The 21,425-nt window shown below is 35.5% G+C and overlaps 1 protein-coding gene across 1 annotated transcript in view; it reads left to right on the top strand.

The window, feature by feature from the left end:
- Positions 1-21,425, top strand: part of ADAMTS20 (ADAM metallopeptidase with thrombospondin type 1 motif 20) — a 167,558-nt gene that overhangs the window by 114,694 nt on the left and 31,439 nt on the right. Inside the window, exons 29-31 of the mRNA XM_008704712.2 lie at positions 11,670-11,837; positions 19,575-19,748; positions 19,824-19,994. Coding sequence (XP_008702934.2) covers positions 11,670-11,837; positions 19,575-19,748; positions 19,824-19,994 — 513 coding nt within the window. The remainder of the gene's footprint in view (positions 1-11,669; positions 11,838-19,574; positions 19,749-19,823; positions 19,995-21,425) is intronic.

Genomic DNA, 21,425 nt, shown 5'->3' with positions numbered 1-21,425 from the left:
CCAGTGTTCTGGGATCGAGCCCCACATAAGGCTCCTCTGCTGGAAGCCTGCTTCTCCCACTCCCCCTGCTTGTGTTCCCTCTCTCGCTGGCTGTCTCTCTCTCTCTGTCAAACAAATAAAAAAAAAATCTTAAAATAAGTTCTCTCAACTTCATGTCACAGGTAAATCAGGAAGCATACTTTACTTGTGTTCATAAAGTAGCTAATAGCCTCCTCCATGACAGGGTGAGCCTAGGGCTCTAGAACGTACTTCTATAGACAACTCTCCAGTTTGACCTTAATCTTCATTAGTGAACCCAGTATCATTGATTATAGTTTTCGAATAGTCTTATTGATGTGACACCTGTACATAGTTAAGAGATGGTGCTAAAATGTTGATAAAGAAAAAGCTATCTCCTGTTGCAGTCTTTCCTACCCCAGAAATAATCTTTAAATTCTGTTTTCTGGTATTTGCCTCCATATTTCCAATTAATAGGCTTTTTCTGCTATTTCTTGTTGCATCAAACAAATTACCTATTGGCTTCATTTATTAGAGGCTGAGATTATAACTCTCTTATATGGGCCACTAATCCTATCTTTCAAATAAATTTCAGTTAATAGTGCTCCTTATGCAGTGTCTGTACTGTTATGCACTGCTCCTTTTTATACAACTCTTTAATTTTCCTGGAGTTAATAGCTTTGTTTTTAAAAATTGCTTAGTTTTTTAAATGTCCAACCACTAGTGTTTTTCTCGAGTGCCTGAACAGGTATGTAAAATCTCCATGAACATTTTTTCTTAAATGCCCAGGTATTTCCTCTTTCCTAGACACCTTGTAGACAGACACCCTCCTCCAAAATCTTCCTTCTCTGACCTGGCCTGGATGAACTTAACCTTGTTGTACCATTCTCTCATCCTGTGAAAGTCTTTTTACTCATCTTCAACTTTGATGACATTTTCTTGCATCAGATATTTCTTTTTAAAATTTCCTCTCTCAAACACGTTAACACATCTTCCTAAAAAAAGAAAAACAGGAGATAACATTTTTCCACCTTGCAAACCTGAAAAGGTCTTTAATCAATCCTTGTGTTTGATTAATAATTTGAATAGTTATAGAATTCTAGTTTGAGAATAATTTCCCTAAATTTTTTTCTATATTTTTTATTGAAGTATAATTAGCATACAGTGTTATATTAATTTCTGGTATGCAATATAATTCAATAATTCCATACATTACTGAGTGCTCATAACAATAAATGTACTCTTAATCCTTTTTATCTATTTCACTCATCTCCCTTCCCACTGCCCCTCTGGCAACCACCAATTCTCTGTATTTGAGTGTTTTTTGTCTGCTTTTTCTTTGTTCATAAATTCCACATATGAGTGAAATCATATGGTATTTGTCTTTCTGTCTGACTTATTGCACTTAGCATTACACCCTCTGGGTTCATCCATGTTGCTGCAATTGCAAGATCTCATTCATTTTTATAGCTGAGTAACATTCCATTGTATATATACACAACATCTTTATCCATTCATCTGTGGATGGACACTTGGATTGCTTCCATATCTTGGCTATTGTAAATAATGCTTCAGTAAACATAGGGGTGCATACATCTTTTTAAATTAGTGTGCTATACTTCTCTGTGACTTGTTTATTTTGTAATTGGAAGTTAGTACCTCTTAATCCCCTTTGTCTCTTTCACCCATCTCCCACTCACTTCCCCTCTGGCAACCACCATTTTGTTCTGTATATTTAAAAGTCTGGTGTGGGGTTTTGTTTTTGTTTTTGTTTTTTCCTTTGCCTTTTTATCTTTTTTCTTTGTTTCTTAAATTCCACATGAGGGAAATAAAAAAGTTTCCTTAGAATTTTTAGACATTATCTTCCAGCATTCTGACCTATTTATTGAGAACTCTGGTGATTCTGAATTCTGATCTGTTCAATGTGCCTTTATCTCTCTCTCTATGCTGCTGAAGCTTTTGATATCTTTATCCCTGTTATTCTAATATCACATGATGAGGCAACTTTGTGTGTTTAAAATTCAGTTTGCTAGTCACTTTATAGGACCTTTCATTAAGGAGACTTGTGTTCAGAATTTTTTTTTTTTTTAACAATTTCTATGCAATGGTTTTCTTTACTGAGGATGTTCTAGTTGGATATTGGGATTCTTGGATTGATCCTTTAATTCTCTTTATATTCTCCTATCTTTATCATTTGGTTTTACCCAGTGGAAAACTGTCAATATCTAAACCATCTCCTGAGTTATTTTAGTTATGTTTTTAAGTATCAGAAGATTTTTCTTGCATTCTGGTTGTCTTGAGGTCATAATATCCTATTCTTGTTTCATCAAACAATATCTACTCTCTTATATTAATTATAGCTTTTGGAGGGGTGATTCTTGATTATCTCTTTAACCTTCATACCCTTTCTTTAAGGTGATGGTGGGAATGGTTTTCTGCTTTTCCTACTGAAGATTTTCTTTAAAAGTTGATGATTTTCTGTAGCTCATTATTATTTAAAAAACAGGCACTAGAAAATTGATTGGAAACTCTGCATTTGGGTAGAGTTTGGTAACTGATTTTCCCTGTAAGTCAATACTTGAAGGTCTGTTCTTTTGGAGACCCAGTTTCTTGAAGAAGGACCCTCTAATGCCCTGTCCGTGAGCAAGAATAATATGGGCAGAGAAACTAAGTAAGGGTCAAGAGTTCAATGTGTAGAATTCCACTATTTTTCCTTCAGTTTTCCCAATTCAAAAGCTCCCCCACGCACACATTTAATTTCTGCAGGGAAGGAGCCTCTGGTCTGGCAAATGAGGAGTGGAAGAGTAGCAGCACCCCTCCTTGCATCCATTGCTGAGCCTCGTGGCTCTGCAGGTGCAAGTTTGTCTTCCTTCATATCGGTCTTCTTCATTCCTTTTATTCTCTTTAGATCTTCCAAAGTTATTGAAATCTATTTGATACACTCTGTGCAGTGAAAAAAATTAATGAAGGGGAAATGCATACATATGGTCACTCCACCATTTTTAACTGTAACTGGTTAATTTTTTAAACCAGATGTCTATTTGCCTTCCCTTCCAGTTTCTCTTCCTTATGCCCACTGTGACTATAATTTAAGGTGTATCTGATGTGTTTTTCAGTATCTAGGTAAGCAGAGGTGTTTTTTGTTGTTGTTGTTGTTTTGTTTTTTTAGGGAGAACAAGATAGGCTCTTGCTGGAATTCCACTGAAGTGATTACCCTCCTATCTCACCATTGAATGAAATCTGTATGAACCTTGAAAAATCCCTATGTTCCATTCATGTGTTTCAGAGAGAAATCCATGTCATTGATTGTATTTTCACCATTTTATATTTCCTCAGGATTAGGAAAGGAAGAAAAAGGGGAATGGAAGGTTAATATGCATTTAAAGAATTGCGTCAAGCACTGTTTTAGGTTATTCATATGTTACCCTTTAATCTCACAACTACCCTAAGGTAGGTATTATTCCACTCTCTGGTGAGATAACTGAAGGTCAGTAAGGTTAAGCATCTAGCCCAAGGTTGATCAACTATTGACAATGGAGATTCAAATGTAGGTGTCTGATTCCAAATCCCATGCCCTTTTATTCTGTTGTCTACTTGCAATTGTAAAAACCATGAAACCCCACCTGAAATTTGACATAAAGAATTCATTTTTAATCTAATTAGGATAATTTTGAAATTAGCTTAAATTCATTGAAATTAATCCCTAAAATATTCTTGCATCACAACTATTATTACATATGATAAATAGACAAATACGTTCAATGGATATTGTTCTTTTAATTTCAACTCTGACTTTGTCTTATCAAGCATTCATAGATCTCATTTTTTACTTCTCATCTGAGAATTCTCTGTACATATTCCTTTTCAGACCTTTATAACCCTACTTGAAAACAAACTACTTGGCTTTATTTCTGTTAACTCCCACAGCTAACACAAAAACATTTGTAGAAACTTGAAATGGTAAATCCTGCTATTCTGCAGGCACTTGATTTTAAGAATTTTGTAAATGTTACCATAGCAATGCCTTAAAAGTCCATATTTCTTTAAAGGTATGCTTTAGTTATTTTTCTGATCTTTTTACTTTTTTTTTTTTTTTTTTGGTCTACCCACACTGAATAGTTTTCTACTTTGTTCCATCCAGGGAGGCAGATGCTCGTGATTCTGGATGTAGGCTCCCAGGGGACAAGAGTGGGGTTTTCATCATGGAATGTGCCATGTGGTCTTACAAAAGTAACATCCCAGTTGTGATTTGTATAAAGACATTAAGAAAAAGTAAACTTACAATAATGGCCCCAAAAGAGTTATTGAAATTAGTCAAGATTTCTATTATTTTCTTATTGACAATAACATTTTTTCCTGTTACCATATAATTGCAAAGATTTATGTTACTCAATGAGTCAATAAAAACTCTAAACAGGAACTCTTTAGATGAGTTCCACTTGCTAAACAGATTTTATGGAACAGTCTGAAATGTTCCTTATCCCTTTAGAGTACATACAAACTACAAGAAAGCTAAAAGAATAAATTATAATACTTAAACTAATGATAGTTCTTCCTATTTCTTTTGCTACAGTGTTTATATTTTGAATTAGAATTACATTTACTATTTCATATAGCAAAATAAACCTGAGTTTAACTTTGACCTGTTTGTAGTGATTGTTCATCTTATTATTGAAGAAAACTAATCCAATAATTGAGTATTTTAGTTATCTTTCACTGAGGTGATTTTTCATTCTAATTTTCTAATATTTTATGTGTAGAAAATACTATATGATAAGTAAAAATTTCTCTAACGTACTTGCCTTAATTATTGCAACTTTACTTCAGGTTTTATATTTGAAAGTGAAAATAATCACAAAACTTTTCCAAAGTCATAATTTAGAAAATATTAACAATTATAATAAATTATCTTTAGTACTTCCAATTGAGTTAGCCAAATTAATTACACATGAGGTAATCATATTAGCTTAGAACTGTAAATTGTGTACATTAATATATACATTTATACAATATACATATATATTTAGAAGTAACATTTTATTTATTTATTTATTTTTAAAGATTTTATTTATTTATTCGACAGAGACAGAGACAGCCAGTGAGAGAGGGAACACAAGCAGGGGGAGTGGGAGAGGAAGAAGCAGGCTCATAGCGGAGGAGCCTGATGTGGGGCTCGATACCATAATGCCGGGATCACGCCCTGAGCCGAAGGCAGACACTCACCGCTGTACCACCCAGGCACCCCTAGAAGTAACATTTTAGAACATGAAATAGAAATTAAAATGTTATAATTAGCACAATGATGTGAATGTAAAGAAAGTTTGCTATTATGTTAATAATATATTTCTTTTCCCTTTCAGTTGGGACTCAAAACATTTTTGCAAATGAATCTGACTTTAAAAAATGTTAAATATCTGAAATTGCAAATTTTCAATTAGAGGCAATGCAATAGAATATGAACTATTTCAGTAGTGATTATTTTTAAGACCAAATGCTGTCTTGGTTTATTAAAGCTGCGTAGTCAAAGAATGTAACAGGTTAAAAAGAATTTTCAAACTCCATTTAACTCTAAGTATAACCTTTCAGGAAATACTATGAATAGGGTCCCTGTTGATAGATTTAGTATCTTACTTTTTAGTGCACATATGCATTGAATTAAAGGAACAGTAGCAGTACTATTTTGCAGAGTTGACATCCTACTCTTAATATGCGTATTTTGTCATTTTTTGTTTAAACACAGGAATACCCTATTCTAGCATATTCTGGCTATTTATTCTAACCATGTTAATGTTTTACTTCTTTATATAATAACTGAGGAGAGCTCAATTGAAAATAGTGTTCCACCAATGTGGGGAATGCCCCTTATTACTGAGTAATTATATAAAACTCATATCTAAGATTTTACTGTAATTGGGCTCTTAGATATGTGGGTGTTACTGGCTTGCTGAGGATTTCAAAAACCATGCTGTTTCTGGGGTACAGATGCAGCCTCTTTATTTAGAGAATATTACAGGCTTCTTAAAAATCAAAAAGAATAGATAAAACATACATGCATGAATGCACACACACAAGTGTTTTATTCCACAAAATATCTAATTTATGGTCTGTCTTGATCTGAAACTATCATTTCCTTATTATATCATTTCATAAATAAATCTTGTTTTGTGATAATGTTATAAAGACATTTAACATATAATCACCAAAACATTAAAAAAATTCTCTTGCACAATAGCTATGGTCAAAATTTCCATTAAAAATTTTAACTTTATTACAGAAGCATAACATAGTCCAGTTTTGAAAAAGATCAAAATAAAGATAAATAATACATGTCCCTATATTGAGAAATTCATTGATTGTTTTGGAATTGTCACTTAAGGCTAAGGAAAACACAACAAATTCTCTCAAATTATTTCAAGAGACACTCCAATACCTGATTATATTTTAGCTCTAATTGCGTTTAAATCAAAACCACTCCATTTTGTACATTATAATTTGATGCTTCTTCAGTTGCACTTAATGGGAATGATTTCTGGTTTGTAATAAAGCGTATTTGGATTTAGATTTGTAATGGGTATGATTTCATTCCTGTGTGTTTAGCTCTTCTAAAACAAAAAGGTTGTGTGAACAATTTTGTCACCTGGTAGTAGGTTTTCCTTGTCTGTCTGAGGAAATTAGCAAGTACCTGACATACAGTGAGCAATTGGATAACTATGACACCCAGCCATATGGCTGTGAGTTTTTACATTTTCAGCAGGTAACTGACAGATGACGTGATATCTAGAAATAAAGAAAAAATTCACTTCATCTAATTTTTTTCCAGTTTTATTGAGATGTAATCGCTGTGTAAGTTTAAGGTCTACAGCATAATGGTTTGACTTATATTATGAAATGATCATTGGCATAAGTTTGGTTAGCATCCATCTCATATAGATATAATAAAAAAGGCAAAAAAATTCCTTGTGATCTCTTAGAATTTACTCTCAATTTCCTGTATATATTATGACAGTGTTAACTATAGTCATCATGCTACCCATTACATCCCTAGTACTTCTGAAGTTTGTACCTTTGATCACCTTTCTCCAGTTCTCCCTCACCTCCCCCCACCTCTGGTAACCACAGATGTGATCTCTGAGTTGTTTTTTATTGAAGACTCCACATATAAGTGAGATCATACGGTATTTCTCTTTCTCTGACTTATTTCACTTAGCATGATGCCCCCATCGCCCATCTATGTTGTTGCAAATAGCAGGATTTTCTACAGTTTTATGGCAGAATAATATTCCATGGTATATATGTATACCACAGCTTCTTTATCCATTTATCAATTGATGGACCTAGGTTGTTTCCGTGTCTTGCCTTTTGAAAGTAATGCTGCTATGAACGTAGGGGTGCCGATATCTTTTCAAGTTTGTGTTTTCATTTCCTTTGGATAAATTCTCAAGAAATGACTGGCTCATATGGTAGTTCTATTTTTAATTTTTTGAGGATCCTCTGTACTATTTTCCATAGTGGTTGTAACAGTTTACAATCTCACCAGCAGTGCGCAAGGATTCCCTTTCTCCACATCATCACTGGCATTAATTATCTCATTTTTTTGATGATGGTAATCCTAACAGGTGTGAGGTGATATCTCATTGTGGTTTTGACTTGCATTTCCCTGATGATTAGTGATGTTGAGCATCTTTTCATGCACCCGATGGTGATGTTTTCCATTTCCTAGAACTGGAGCTAAATAAACTTCATTGCCCTATTTTGTTTAACAATTGAAGTGTCTAGAATCCACATCTTTCACAAATTGTCAATTGATTCACTATTCTGTGATATTTTTAACAAACAAAATAATCCACACCTCGAATATCAAAAGTAATCCTATTCTGGAATTACGTATAACTTTAAAAACTTGAATAAACTCGTTCCAAAGCTAATCATATTAGAATGATTAATTCCAAAATTCCATCTTGGAATTGAAAGTGCCTCCAACCTGCACAATTCTGGAGATTCTATTGCATTTTTAGGGCTTGCAAATTCTACATTTGTTTTAAATGTTTTCTTTTCCTTACATAGACATTTGTCTTTACCTAATTTATAGGAATCGTCAGTTCAGGTTACTTGTATTTACAGGTTACTTGTGCTACTTCTGAAGTAGATTGTATCCTATATCTACTATTCCATGGTACTCATGAAACTATATCTCAAAATTTAAGACTCTGTCAACTAAGGACAACAAGGATGATTTTTAAGAGCTCTTTTGACAAGAATGCTGGAAAATATACAGTGTTAATAAAATCTTAAGGCAGTAGGATCGTATCAGGAATATAAAATAGAGACAAAACAAAACAAAACAAACAAAAATTGCTGGAGTGCCAGAGAAAAGAATTGTTTGTGGTATCTTTACAACTCAGAACGTACTGTGGTTTGAGAAAAAGAAGGTAGCATTTCACTAGTTATTTACTTCATGACTACCTCATGCCAACTAAAACATTATTCTTTGCATAACATGTTCTCTTTTACTTAAACCCTCACATGGAATTCATCGGACGTGATAAAATAATGTATTTACTCCTCTTCAAAACTTGAGGAAAAAAAGCTCTACTTTAAATGTATGACCAAGCATAATTTATTTTGCAATTCCTTGATTTTGTACTTTTTGTCTTAGAGAAACTTTGTGTTTATAAACCAATAAATACATTTCAAGGAATTTAAAATGTTTTAATAAATTACTTTAGATTTTAACAAAAACAAATAAGAAATGCTTACACCAAGGATCAACATCAATTAATCAGCCAATATTTATTGTACCTGCCATTTTGTGGGTGATGTGGGTAATCTCTAAAAGGTCCTTGACCTCCAGAAGTCTGGGTAGATAAAGCATGTGACAAAAGTAGAAAATGATGAAGTGCTAAAAAACAGAGTGAGACTCAGAAAAATTCAGAGAAGTGAAAGATTGATATGTATTTACCTTAGACATGGTGCTGACTTAGAGCTTTAAGGATAAGTCACATTTGGAAAACACCAGGGGAAGTGATTAGTTGAGGTAAAAGGAAATAACATGAATTAAGCATTCTTGTTGAGTGAACACAATATATGCCTAAGTAGAGCAATGCTGCATGTTGAAAAGTAACAGAATGTAAGGTCAGAAAGGTATGTTGACTGAAATTTAGTGGATCAAGAAAACAAGAATATAAGTTTTTATTTACTATTAAAGATAATAGAGAGCCATTGTCAGTTTTTGAGCAAAAAAATGTTTACAATTATGTTTAATAATAGTCTTGGTTAAAGATTAGAATAATAAGAGAAAGAAGATCTTGAGTTAGAGTAGGAGACACTCTTCAGTCTTGTGAAGAATAATCTTGACTTTGATACAGTGCTACAATGTGTGAGTTACATTCCACTCATAGATATTGCTCATAGAGGAAATATATTGCTGAATTCTAAAGGAGGATATTCAGTATCCCCTTCTATATTACATAATTTTGTAAATGAATTGGTCATTCTTATCAGAAATATCAATAATTTACTGCATACTTACTGTGTGATGCTTGGATTCTTGGCACTGTTAGAACCCTGAGAATTTTACAAAATAGGCACGTGGGCAATGTCCAGATAAGGATATTAAACAAATTTATGACCATCCATCTTTTCCATCAACAAGTCTACTTCTTCAAAACTGAGTTTAAAAGTCACCTTCTCCTTGAGTACTTACCAACTGCCCAGAAAGGAGTGGCTACTTTTCAGAATTCCTTAAATTCATAATTTTTATTGTATTATTTTAATGGTGTTTATGTCTTGTGTTTTTTCTTGATTTTTATTGGGTTTAATATTATCTAAGATCTAGTTTGGTATTCATCTAATCAGTAGTATGTGTCATTTAGATTATAAGCACTTTGAGAATAAATCAAGGGCAAAAGCAAGAGATGTTTAATGAATCTGTCTGCAACTCTTGGTATATGGTAGAAACTCAATAATATTCATAGAATGAATAAGATACTAAATATTTTTACATCTTCCATAAGAACAACTGTGTTGATCTTAAATATCCACAGTAATGCTTACTTTTTAAAAGAGGCTAACAGGGGAGTAATGAGCTTTCTTCTGTTCTAAGGAGCCTAAAGGTTAGAAAAAAATAATATATATCTAAGAAGAAAAACATTTTTTTCCATGTGTGAACATGTATATGTACTACTTGATGGTATATGTTTGATAATCAATAATATGTGATGTTTTGGTGTAAAACATGCCATATATTTGAAAAATAGACAGTGAAGACAAGAAACTGAGAAGTACCCAAGTCAGGAAGAGTAGACATATAGATAGATCCAAAAGAGAAGGTCAATAGGAAAGAATGCATACTTACTACAAGTTACAAAGATCCCTTAGAGATTTTCACAGAATTAAGTATGTTCTAAGTGACATGTAAGGCTGTGTTAAAGAGAACATTTTGGATATGGTAATAAGTCTTAATAGTCAAGGCACTGTATTAAATTAATTGCCTACACAAATGAAATATAGTATTGTAGATAATATAAAAAGATAAATTATCCCCCAACTATTTTTTAATTTAAAATATTTTAATCATCTAATAGTTTGTATTAGTCTAACAGTCTTTGAACTGATAGATAAAATGCATAATATATTATCTAATGCTCTCTGAACTCAGTATATGTTTCTAAATGAAACCATATGTGAACAGCTGTCTCAGAGGTATGAGAGGAGTTGTCTGGAATCCATATCTTTGCTTAAGTTTTCCCTGGTACATATATCATGCTGAAAATTGCTGATGTTCTGAGACTGTATAAAGGACAACAGAAGAGGAAGCTAATATTTATTGAGGATGCACCACATGTAACAGGACTGGATTAGACCTTTCATATTCTTGATCTCATTTTCATAATAAACCTGTAATACTGGTGTTGTTATCTCCATTTTTGTAAGTGAGGAAATGGAGTCTTGGACAGGTGATGAAATTTGCCTGGAGTTGCGCAAGTAGTAAGAGGCAGACCTGGTGTTCAATACCAAAGCCCAGGCTCTTCCACTACATTGCCCTGACCTCACTCTTTAAATGGCAACGGGCTGAAAAATGAAGTCAAATTATTATTTCACTCATATCTTTACATAGATTTTATATTTTTTTAACTGAGTATATTGGTGGGTTGATGGTACAGAGATATTTTCCCAGACTAATGCAAAAAACAAAGCTGAACTGAATTGCACTAAAAAAAATGATTTTTCTCCTTTCTCCATCCCTGCATTGAGAAATCATTGCCTTTTTTTTTTTTTTATCATCCAAAGTATACTTTGCGGTGTGGGAAACATGGGGTTAAAAATAGAATAGGTGGTAACTATACAAAATTAAAATTAAATCATCATGTGTGATAACAGGAGTTAGCTGCAGATAGTCTTTACCCTTAAAAGATCTAAAACATTTATGTGCCAGAAGAATGCCTGGTATACTGTAGTCAGTCAGTACTTTTTATGGAATTAATAGATACCTTATGGTATCAACGTCCATTGATGGTCCAGGGCAGATGGACAGATTATAAATTCTAATTAGAAAAATCAAAAGTATATCTTAATGAAAACATCAAAGCAATGATGTTTTGATTCTTCGTTTTGTACATGTTGAAGATAAATTAGTCAAGATAAAATTAAGTGTATTTGTGTTTATTTTCTAGTGCTCAGCTTCTTGTGGTAAAGGTTTAAAGTACCGTGAGGTGCTTTGCATTGACCAATTCCAAGGGAAATTAGAAGAAAAATATTGCAGTCATCTACAGAAACCTCGAACACACAAAGCTTGTAGATCTGCCAGATGCCCTTCATGGAAAGCCAATAGATGGAAGGAGGTACGTGCTATATTTTATAATTATAAACGTATTTTTGCATTTAAAAAGAAAATCTCAAGTTTGCTTCAATAACCTTGAAGGTTTTACTCCACTAAAATGTGTCTTATTCTGTTACACATTTTTTTACACTATGCTCTGAATTAATAATGTACAGTTGCGAAGTCTATAGTTAAATAACAGATTAGTTTTTGTGGCTGTAAACTTTACAAGAAATTCTGTTACTGAATACCAGGGGCAGGAACTACTGATAATCATATTATTATTCCAGGTAGTCTACTTGCTCATGCTTTAGCAAAGGCTATGATATAAAAGATTTCCCATTAACTTAATTTATTTCATAAATGCCACTACTACCTACTAAGTTGTTCAAGAAAGAAACACTGCGTCATTCTGTCTCTTTCTCCCTCGATCTTGTAGCCAGTCACTCAACAGGTTTTTCCAATTCTCCTCCAAAGTAACTCTTGAATCTCCGTGCAAACACTCCAGTCTAGTTCATCACCGTTCCCGGGTGTACGATATCCTCTCTATATGTATTTTTGCCATTATTTACTTGCATATAGTGTGAGCTCTAGAATAGCTCAAATATCCTTGTATCTCTTACTATCTTCTGTGATGGGCCATTGTCTCCGTGGTCAGTCTACAACCTAACCCATGCCTACTCCTTCGGCATTGTCTTGGGCCACTGAATCTCAAGGACAATAAATAACTTGTTCACTAAGCACTTAAATTAGTGTCTAGCTGAATACTTCTTATCTTGAATATTGTGATTTGGTTGTAAAAAAACACTTTCCAACTCTTAATTTATATATTTGTCATATTGTGGTTTTTTGCTTAAGGTCAGGGTTTGCCTTACTTTATCTGGACCACGATGTGCCAGAATTATGGCAAAGTGGGTTTCTCCCAATGGTGAAACACTGTAAAGTCACTGAACCCAGCTTGTGTCAGAGACTTCCTAATTCTGACATCAGCCGGGAAGCACAGGGGGATGGGTGTGGAAGTGAAAGAGGCTTTTTCTTCTTGGCCACCATCATTCCTGTTGATTCGCCAGGATTCCCTTGTGGTTGTGCAGCTGCTGCAGCTGCTGTGGTCGGTATTCACGAGGGACGGTTTCTTACCCTTGACCTCCAGCCCTACAAGAGCAAGTCAATCATCAGTGCTAACAAATTGGCCTTGGCTTACCACCAAGTATGAAATTATGTAAGACTCACTTAGATGAACATGTTTAAAGGGTTTCTAAGATACAGATATGAATATTCAAAGACTATAAAAAACACAGATGCTTTTGTACAGAGTCTGCTTTCTTCTCTTTGAATTGGTTTTGCTTGTCATAGAAATTAGCTTCATACACCCACACAGCCCTCAAATCTCTGCCAGAAACAAATGACCATTTGTGAAGTTGTTGGCTTTTGATTTATTCTATAAAAAGTACCCACATGAAGTTAACAATTGCAGGCTGTCACTGCACTACATATAATAATATATTCAGCAGAAGTGTAATTTCGGAGGCAGTTACGAGATAATCACTGGTTGCTACTTTGTTCTGACTGTATAAATTGTAACATTGCTTTAGTATAATCACTCTCTATAAAATAATTTCATTTTATTACTATTTTACATTATACCTCAAATGGAAAGACTCATTTAGCAAATTGTGACCACAGAGGTGCTCAAATGAGTTTTGAAGTAATACTCTTCATTTGGTATTTGAGATCATTTTTCAATGAAAGGATTTAGTAATGCATTTTAGTGACTGCTGCTATACAGAAACAAATATTAGTATACAGAGCCATTTGTCCTCTGGCTCCAGATGTATACCGTTAGAGGAAAAGTAAATACTAGAATCATTTAAAAAGAAAAAAAATTCCCCCACTTTCTGAAACCAGAAAGGTTTTTTTGTTTTGCTTAAAAAAAAAACAACACAAACTTAATTTTACCTATTTGGGAATACTAGCTTTGCTTGTATATTCAAGTTTTTAAGGTTAGCATGGTGCCAGAGTCCTCACTGTCTCGTGCTCCATCTACTTAGTTCAGTACCATCCAAATGTAGTTTTTATGCTCAGGAAAAAAAAGTCTAGAATTCTTGCCTCCCCTTGATCATGACAAATCTGCTGGACAACTTAGAAAGATGAAGTAAAGAATCTCACTTAACCCTGTTGAATCTAGAGTCGCCTGATACCACCCACTTGTCTGGTTCCCCTTCTCTAAGACCCATCATTTTCTTTCTACCTGTTTAAGATCAGAGCTGGAACCAAAGGTGATAGAAGTTACAAAATCTCACAAATTTATTAGCTAGTGCCCACTTCTTCCAAAGCCCCTGAAAAATATTTTTTGAAACTATATGCTAAATGTTAGCATTTTAAGTGATTTTGTATTTCTACAATTCCATATTTTCTATATTTTCAAAATACATAAGTCCATATTTATATCTTTTCAGAAGTTTCTGATGTATACATATATATCTCTTATAACCTGAAAAGATAGTAAATCTTGAGTCCCCATAGCCACTGACCAAGAACCCCCAGAACCTCTTCCCTCTTCCCAAGCAACGTTTCTACCATTGAAGATAGGCTGGAGCCCCAGGACAGGGAGGATGTCTTTTTTGCTCTGGGGCTGAGTAAACTCTGCTTCTCTCTTCTGGCTGGTGCCAGTAGTTCTGTTCTTACATTTCTATGCTGCCTGCTCACTCTCTTACTTTCTCCTCTTTCTTGATACTTAAGATGGCCTTTCTTTGAGTGGGCTGAGATGACTAACTCTCTGGTTTAAGGCATGTATCAAGAAGATTTTCAAGACAGAAATACCTTTATCTCTGCAAGAAAGGTGAAGAAATGTAAATAGGAAGGGAGCAACAAGGGACAGTCACTTCCTGACATTGCTTGGAAAGGAGAAAACAACCACTAAAGAGGCTAAGTAGCTTGCAAAGATCACAGACCAAAAGAGTGCGTGCGTGTGTGTGTGTGGAGGGGGAAGCACTTGAACACAGGTCTATCTGAGCTTTCCTTACTATAGTTGCTGTCATAATTATTACATTATTATCATTATACATCAGCTCATCCTTACATTTCCTTAGCAACATATCGCCACTCTTACGAGGGCACCTAAAGTCAACAAGTGTAACGTCGTTGTGTCACACAGAGTAATGCATTCAATAGAAATGTAATTTCTATGTTGCACTGAATTCATTGCAAGCTTATTTATATATTTTTAAAAGTCTGTTACATAAGTATAAGGTATATATGGATTTTACAGCTTAGGGAACATAACAGAGTTTAGTTGATCATATATTAAATATGATGTAGTTGTTTAAATTATTAGCAGCATATTAGCCTTTATAAATGATGGATAGCATTCATATCTTTGGTGCAGATCCTGCTCAGATTTTTGGAGCAGTGCCTATTCCAGAGGACCCACACTTTAAGAAAAGCATTGACAAATTTACCAGATCCCCAGAGAAGTACGATTAAATGGTTACAACTATTCTGTCAGCCCCACTGTGTTCTGTTGCAAGTTGGAAAAGCCCTGATGTTTATTGGCTTAAACTCAAAGACATTTCTTCTTTACATAACAAAACTAGGTCACTGGTTTTAAGTTTGATTCAGCAGCTTTATAATGTCAGAGTGCTGGACTGGCATCTCTGTGATGTTATTGGTCAACTCCTATTGGTCATAAAATAGCTATCACTGTTTTAGGCCTTATACCATCATACTTCCACCCATGAAAGTGAATGTGTATTTGTTCTGTGTTGGGAAGGAGGACAAATTCTGGACAATGGGTAAATGTTTAACGAAGAATATTTCAGCTCAAAATAACTGAGTATTCGCTAACCTTAGAGTCACCCAAAAAATGGAATGACCACTTTCAGGACGTAGTGAATGTACCCCGCTTGAGGATAGGAAAGTATGGGTAGGTTTGATGGCCTTTCGTTTACTATTGCTGTAAAAGGAATTTCAAAATTGAAGAGAAATTGAAGTTACATATTCCTAGAGTTTCTCCTAACTCCAAATGCTCTACTATTGCTAATACTACTGCTCCATTATTGACTCACTTGAAATAAGCCACAGTCACAAATAACTACAAGGAAATCAAAACCTAAATCTTAATAGGAAATAATAAATAATGCACCAAGAGAGAAGACTTCATATTTGCATTTTAAATGATTTCTGAAATAGCAGTTTGATGAACCTATTTTTGCAATGCATGTTCTAACATTTCTTTAAGCCTGCTCTACAGTAGCTGAAATGGCTACAGTACCTGTGGATTGGCTAAAATTCACCTTCTCCAATTCCACTGTCCAGTCTTTCAAGTGCCAGTCTGTGCGGTATTATAGTATATTACATATAAATAGGATATTTGGCTGATTTTCCCTGTCTGAATTAAACTATGCAGCGTTGGCGAGTTAGTATATTCAATCATTTGTGTTGTACTTGTAATTACAGTCTCACATCGCCCTCACATTAGATCTCTGGATTTTTAAAAAAGATAATATGGAACATGATTATAAATATGTAATTCTATTAAGCTGTTAAATAAGGGTGACTGTTTTAGAGTTAGAGGCATTCCTTGAGAATTCATGCTTGTAAGTCACTCGACTAAAGAGTGAGTAATCATATCTTCACAACATCCACCACCGTAGGGGGACCTGGCTGGGCAAACGTTCTGCTTTGGAAATGTTGAATTTGAGGTGCCTCTGACATATCTATGTGGAAAACACATGGAATTTCTGTAAATACATAATACATTCTTTTTTTTAAAAAAGATGTTATTTATGTATGTATTTATTTATTTATTTATCAGAGAGAGAGGGCACAAGCAGGAGCGGCAGGTAGAGGGAGAGGGAGAAGCAGGCTCCCTGCTGAGCAAGGAGACCGATGTGGAACTCGATCCCAGGACCCTGGGATCATGACCCCAGCCGAAGGCAGATGCCCAACTGACTGAGCCACCCAGGTGTCCCACAAAAACCATTCTTGCAAACACATGCAAATGTAAATGTCAAGGTCAGAATTAGGATCAAGGCTGGAGAGAACAGATTTAGAAAACTGGTGCATAAAGGAAACTGCTCCGAGCGCTCAGGGTATAAAGAGAAGCAGGTTATAAATAGAATCCCCGGATATGCTAACATTTAAGGCTTAACTGAGAAAACAGAGTCAGGTAAGGACTCTCAAGAAGGAGCGATCTAAGAAGAATAGAGTACCTGGAACCTGACGGGATTTCAATCACAGCCAGAATGGCTCCACATAAAGTCGTCAGTGCTGCTGGATGTGTCCATGAGATTAAGAAAAGATTTGAAATGTTTTTGTTGGATCTTGCAGTTAGGGTTATTGATGACATTGGGTTCAGAAATACTTCATTTAAACCATATATTCTCTTTTCTGTTCAAATTTAAAATTGCATCAGTTTACTTTTTTGTACTCTTTAAAAAAAAAAAACCTGAAAAACAAAAGGTTACTTGTTTTCTTCCAAGAAGTAGACCATTTTTTTTTCCTTTTAGGGAAGAGGTCCACATAGTAGTTACCCACAGTCACAGTAGATTTTTCTAAACATGTGCTATGACCAGAGGACCAATAAACCACTGTGGTTTATTGAATTTTAGAAAATTATATTTGTCTGCTAGAACTTCTTGCTAAGCTGTGTTTTGTGAATTATTTTTTTCCAGGAAATTTTTTTTTTCAGGTTTAGAGGCAGGAAGTTTTCCAAATGTAGCTTATATTTCTAAAATTATCCCTGGAAAATGTTTGCAGGAGCCTTTTTTTATTGGCTAAACATTTTCACAAGAGGTTCAGATAAGCTAAACTACCTCCAGACATTTTAGTCTACTTTATATTGTACCCTGAATAAAACATACACTAAATTATTGTTGTCTCCACACAATGGAGCTGTTTTTTGTGAAAACACTCAATGAGGGCAAAATTCAACTGCCTAAGCATAAAATGAAGGTAAGTGTAAGCTATGTAGATAATACTGTTCTTCATAGGTTTAAAAAATATATATAAATTCTTTTCAAGTCAGTGGGTATGGCTTATACCCATTGCTTATACCCACTGCTTATACTTCTTATAATTCTAAGTTTTCAAGCATATTTGGAGTAAAATGCAACAATAGTTTGTACGAGGAATTCAAGTCTACAAAGTGAACCAAGTTCTTTGTTATTGTGGGATCTAAATATTTTTTCATTCATGGTAAATCCATATTCTGCAGATATACATTTATTGTTGTGGAAAAAGAAATTTGCCACTGTGAGCCTCCTGCAGAAATATAGAACTTGGTGAAGGACCTGATTTTTTTTTAAAGATTTATTAATTTATTTTCAAGAGAGAGAGAGGGAGAACAAATGAGGGGAGGGGCAAAGAGAAGAGAATCTCCAAGCAGATATCCCGCTCAGTGCAGAGCCTGATGTGGGGCTCCATCTCAAGACCCCGACATCATGACTGGAGCGGAAATCAAGAGTCAGATGCTTAACTGACTGAGCCACTCAGATGCCCCAAAGGACCTGATTTTTTTTTACCCTTACAGTATCACAGGGAACAGTAATGAGACCAGATATTCCTCAGTGGGACTTCCAATCCCTTCTGGAATCACAAGGAGTATAGAAAACTAAACTTGCGAATTAAATACCCCTGGGCATTCTCCACACTTTATTAATGTTGGCACCATAGCTTTTGGCTGTAGCCAAGCTCTGTTGTAATACGACCTGGCATTCTAGAACTCAAGGGCCCTGAGAGGTTACCAAATCCTTCCGCATCCCCCTCAGGCAGCACAAAGACAGCTTGGCATCTAGAATCAGAAAGAACTGAGCCTCATCTTGCTAACTAGAGGCAGGATCTCAGGTCCTCAGCACTGCCTGTCAGAGGTAGAGCTGTTGTCAGGAATAAATGTATGGAAATGTTCTATGACATTTTACAAATAATACAGAATCTTCTTTGTGCGCATAAGGAAAATGAGACCTGGAAATGCTGACAAGATGGTCTAAGTTTACAGTTTATACGACGAACTTCCCCAAACACTTGTCCAATGAAAGATAATCACGGATCAACAGATTAGCAAATATTTGGATCCCCAAACTGTAGTAGGTGCTGCAAGTATAAAGATGAATATAACACAAGCTTGGAAATTATTATTCCTTTGAGGGAGATTATGCAGATAGTATAAGGATTTAAATGATATTTAAAAGCAATGTTGTAGGGGCGCCTGGGTAGCACAGTCATTAAGCATCTGCCTTTGGCTCAGGGCGTGATCCCGGCGTGCCGGGATCGAGTCCCACATCGGGCTCCTCCGCTATGAGCCTGCTTCTTCCTCTCCCACTCCCCCTGCTGTGTTCCCTCTCTCGCTGGCTGTCTCTCTGTCACATAAATAAATAAAATCTTTTAAAAAAATAAAAGCAATGTCGTAGAATAGCTTCATTGTGCAGTGAGTTTAAAAGATATTAAGAATGTTTAAGTCAGAATAGAGAGTTATCAGTTGGGATGGAGTGACTGATATAACTTGTCACATAGCTTGTCATAGTGTCCATAAGGCTTGAGTAGGTATTGCAAAATAAAGAAAATTTATTTGCACATTTGTATAGACGTTTCACACTAGACAGTCTTAAAAATACTAATTGCATGTATTTTCTATCTAATGCCTGATGTAATATCAGGCTATGTTTGAAAGAAACAAGAAAACAGGCCATAGTACTATTTTGCCATCTTTGCATAATTTGATATTTGTTAGCTAATTGTTCAAATCATCTGGGCTTCTCTGTAGTGCTCTGTGACCTGTGGCTCTGGAGTTCAGCAAAGGGATGTGTACTGTAGACTCAGAGGCGTTGGTCGGGTGGCTGAAGAAATGTGTGATCGATCCACCCGGCCTTATTTTCAGCGGCAATGTTGGCGTCAGGACTGCACACAGTACCAGTGGGTGGCAGGAGAGTGGCTGAACGTGAGTACCGACAAGCAAACTTTCAAAAACACTGCATGAAAGGATGTGTTATTCATTTTGTCATTGCACTTCTAGTGTTCAACATCATGTAACCAAAAAGAGACACATCGGCAAGTCAAGTGCACTGATGCACAAAGCATTCAAGTGAATGAGAGTTTCTGTGATCCTTCAACCAGACCTCTTTCAATCAAAAAGTGCAGGAACCCTTCCTGCAGGTATATTGTGGTGACAGGAGACTCATCACAGGTAAGGCAAAGAAAGAAGGTTAAGAAATTTTGCTCCTGGAAAAAACAACTGAGTCTCAAAGTTCATGCAGTTGTAACTGTGTCTAAATTTGCATACGGGGGCTGGAGGGGGCGCCTGGGTGGCTCAATTGGTTAAGCATCTGCCTTCAGCTCAGATCATGATCCCAGGGTCCTGGGATCAGCCCCACATGGGGCTCCCTGCTAGTGGGGACTCTGCTTCTCCCTCTGCTTCTTCCCCCTGCTTGTGTGCGAGCTCTCTCTGTCTCTCTCTCAAATAAATAAACAAAATCTTTAAAAAAATTTTGAATACGGGAGCAGATAATGGTATGCGTATCAACCTAGGGAACGGAACCACTGACATTTGGATGGTGCAGATAGAGTAATAGCAACATGTGTGTTAGTTAACCTTTAGTTTGGTTCCGTTCTAGTTCAGTTCTAAGTGTCAGTTGGGGCTAAGTGTGAAACCAGCTACCAGGACAGTGTGGCAAACTGGCCCTGAGGAGTTGCCTGCTTTTTGAAAACAGCTTTTTGGTGTATAATTGACAAACAATAAACCACGCATATTGAAAGTGTATAACTTGCTAAGTTTTGATGGGTATATACACCCATAAAAACCATTACTATATTAAAAATAAAGAGCATATCCATCACCCCAAAAGTTTCCTTGTGCTATTTTATACTTCCTTCCCCCTCCTTCCCAACTATAGGTAACCTAATCTGTTTTTTTATGTTAGGAACCCCTCACTATATTATTTTGCATTTTCTAGAGTTTTGCATAAATGGAATCACAGAGGATGTACTATTTTTTGTCTGATTATTTTTTAAAAGATTTTATTTATTTGAGAGAGAGAGGGAGAATGAGGGGGGTGAGGGGCAGAGGGAGAAGCAGACTGAACAGGGAGTTAGATGCAGGACTCTATCCCAGGCCTCTGGGATCACAACCTGAGCCTGGGATCAGCCCCACATGGGGCTCCCTGCTAGTGGGGAGTCTGCTTCTCCCTCTGATGCTCCCCCCTCTGCTGCTCCCCCCTGCTCATGCGTGAGCTCTCTCTGTCTCTCTCTCAAATAAATAAACAATATCTTTAAAAAATTCTGAATAAGGGGGCAGATAATGGTATGCATATCAACCTAGGGAATGGAACCACTGACAACCTAAAGCAGACACTTAACTGACTGAGCCACCCACGAGTCCCTGTCTGATTATTTTGATGATTATTAAGTGTTTTGAGATTCAGTCAGTTTGTAGTATGTATCAATAGCTTATTCCTTTTGATGATTAAGTAATATTCCAGTTTATGTTTATCTTCCAGTCCACTAATCTTCTGTGATGTCTGATCTGCCATTAATTCCCATCCTCTCTATTTTTCTTAATCTCAGACAGTGTAATATTTACCTTCAGAAGTTTGATTGCAGCTTTTTTAGTTCTTTCATG

The sequence above is a fragment of the Ursus maritimus genome, unplaced genomic scaffold, assembly GCF_017311325.1.
Source record: "Ursus maritimus isolate PB19 unplaced genomic scaffold, ASM1731132v1 scaffold_26, whole genome shotgun sequence".
NCBI classification, from domain to species: Eukaryota; Metazoa; Chordata; class Mammalia; order Carnivora; family Ursidae; genus Ursus; species Ursus maritimus.
The sequence above is the reverse complement of the archived record's forward strand: the minus strand, read 5'-3'. Positions and strand labels throughout refer to the sequence as shown.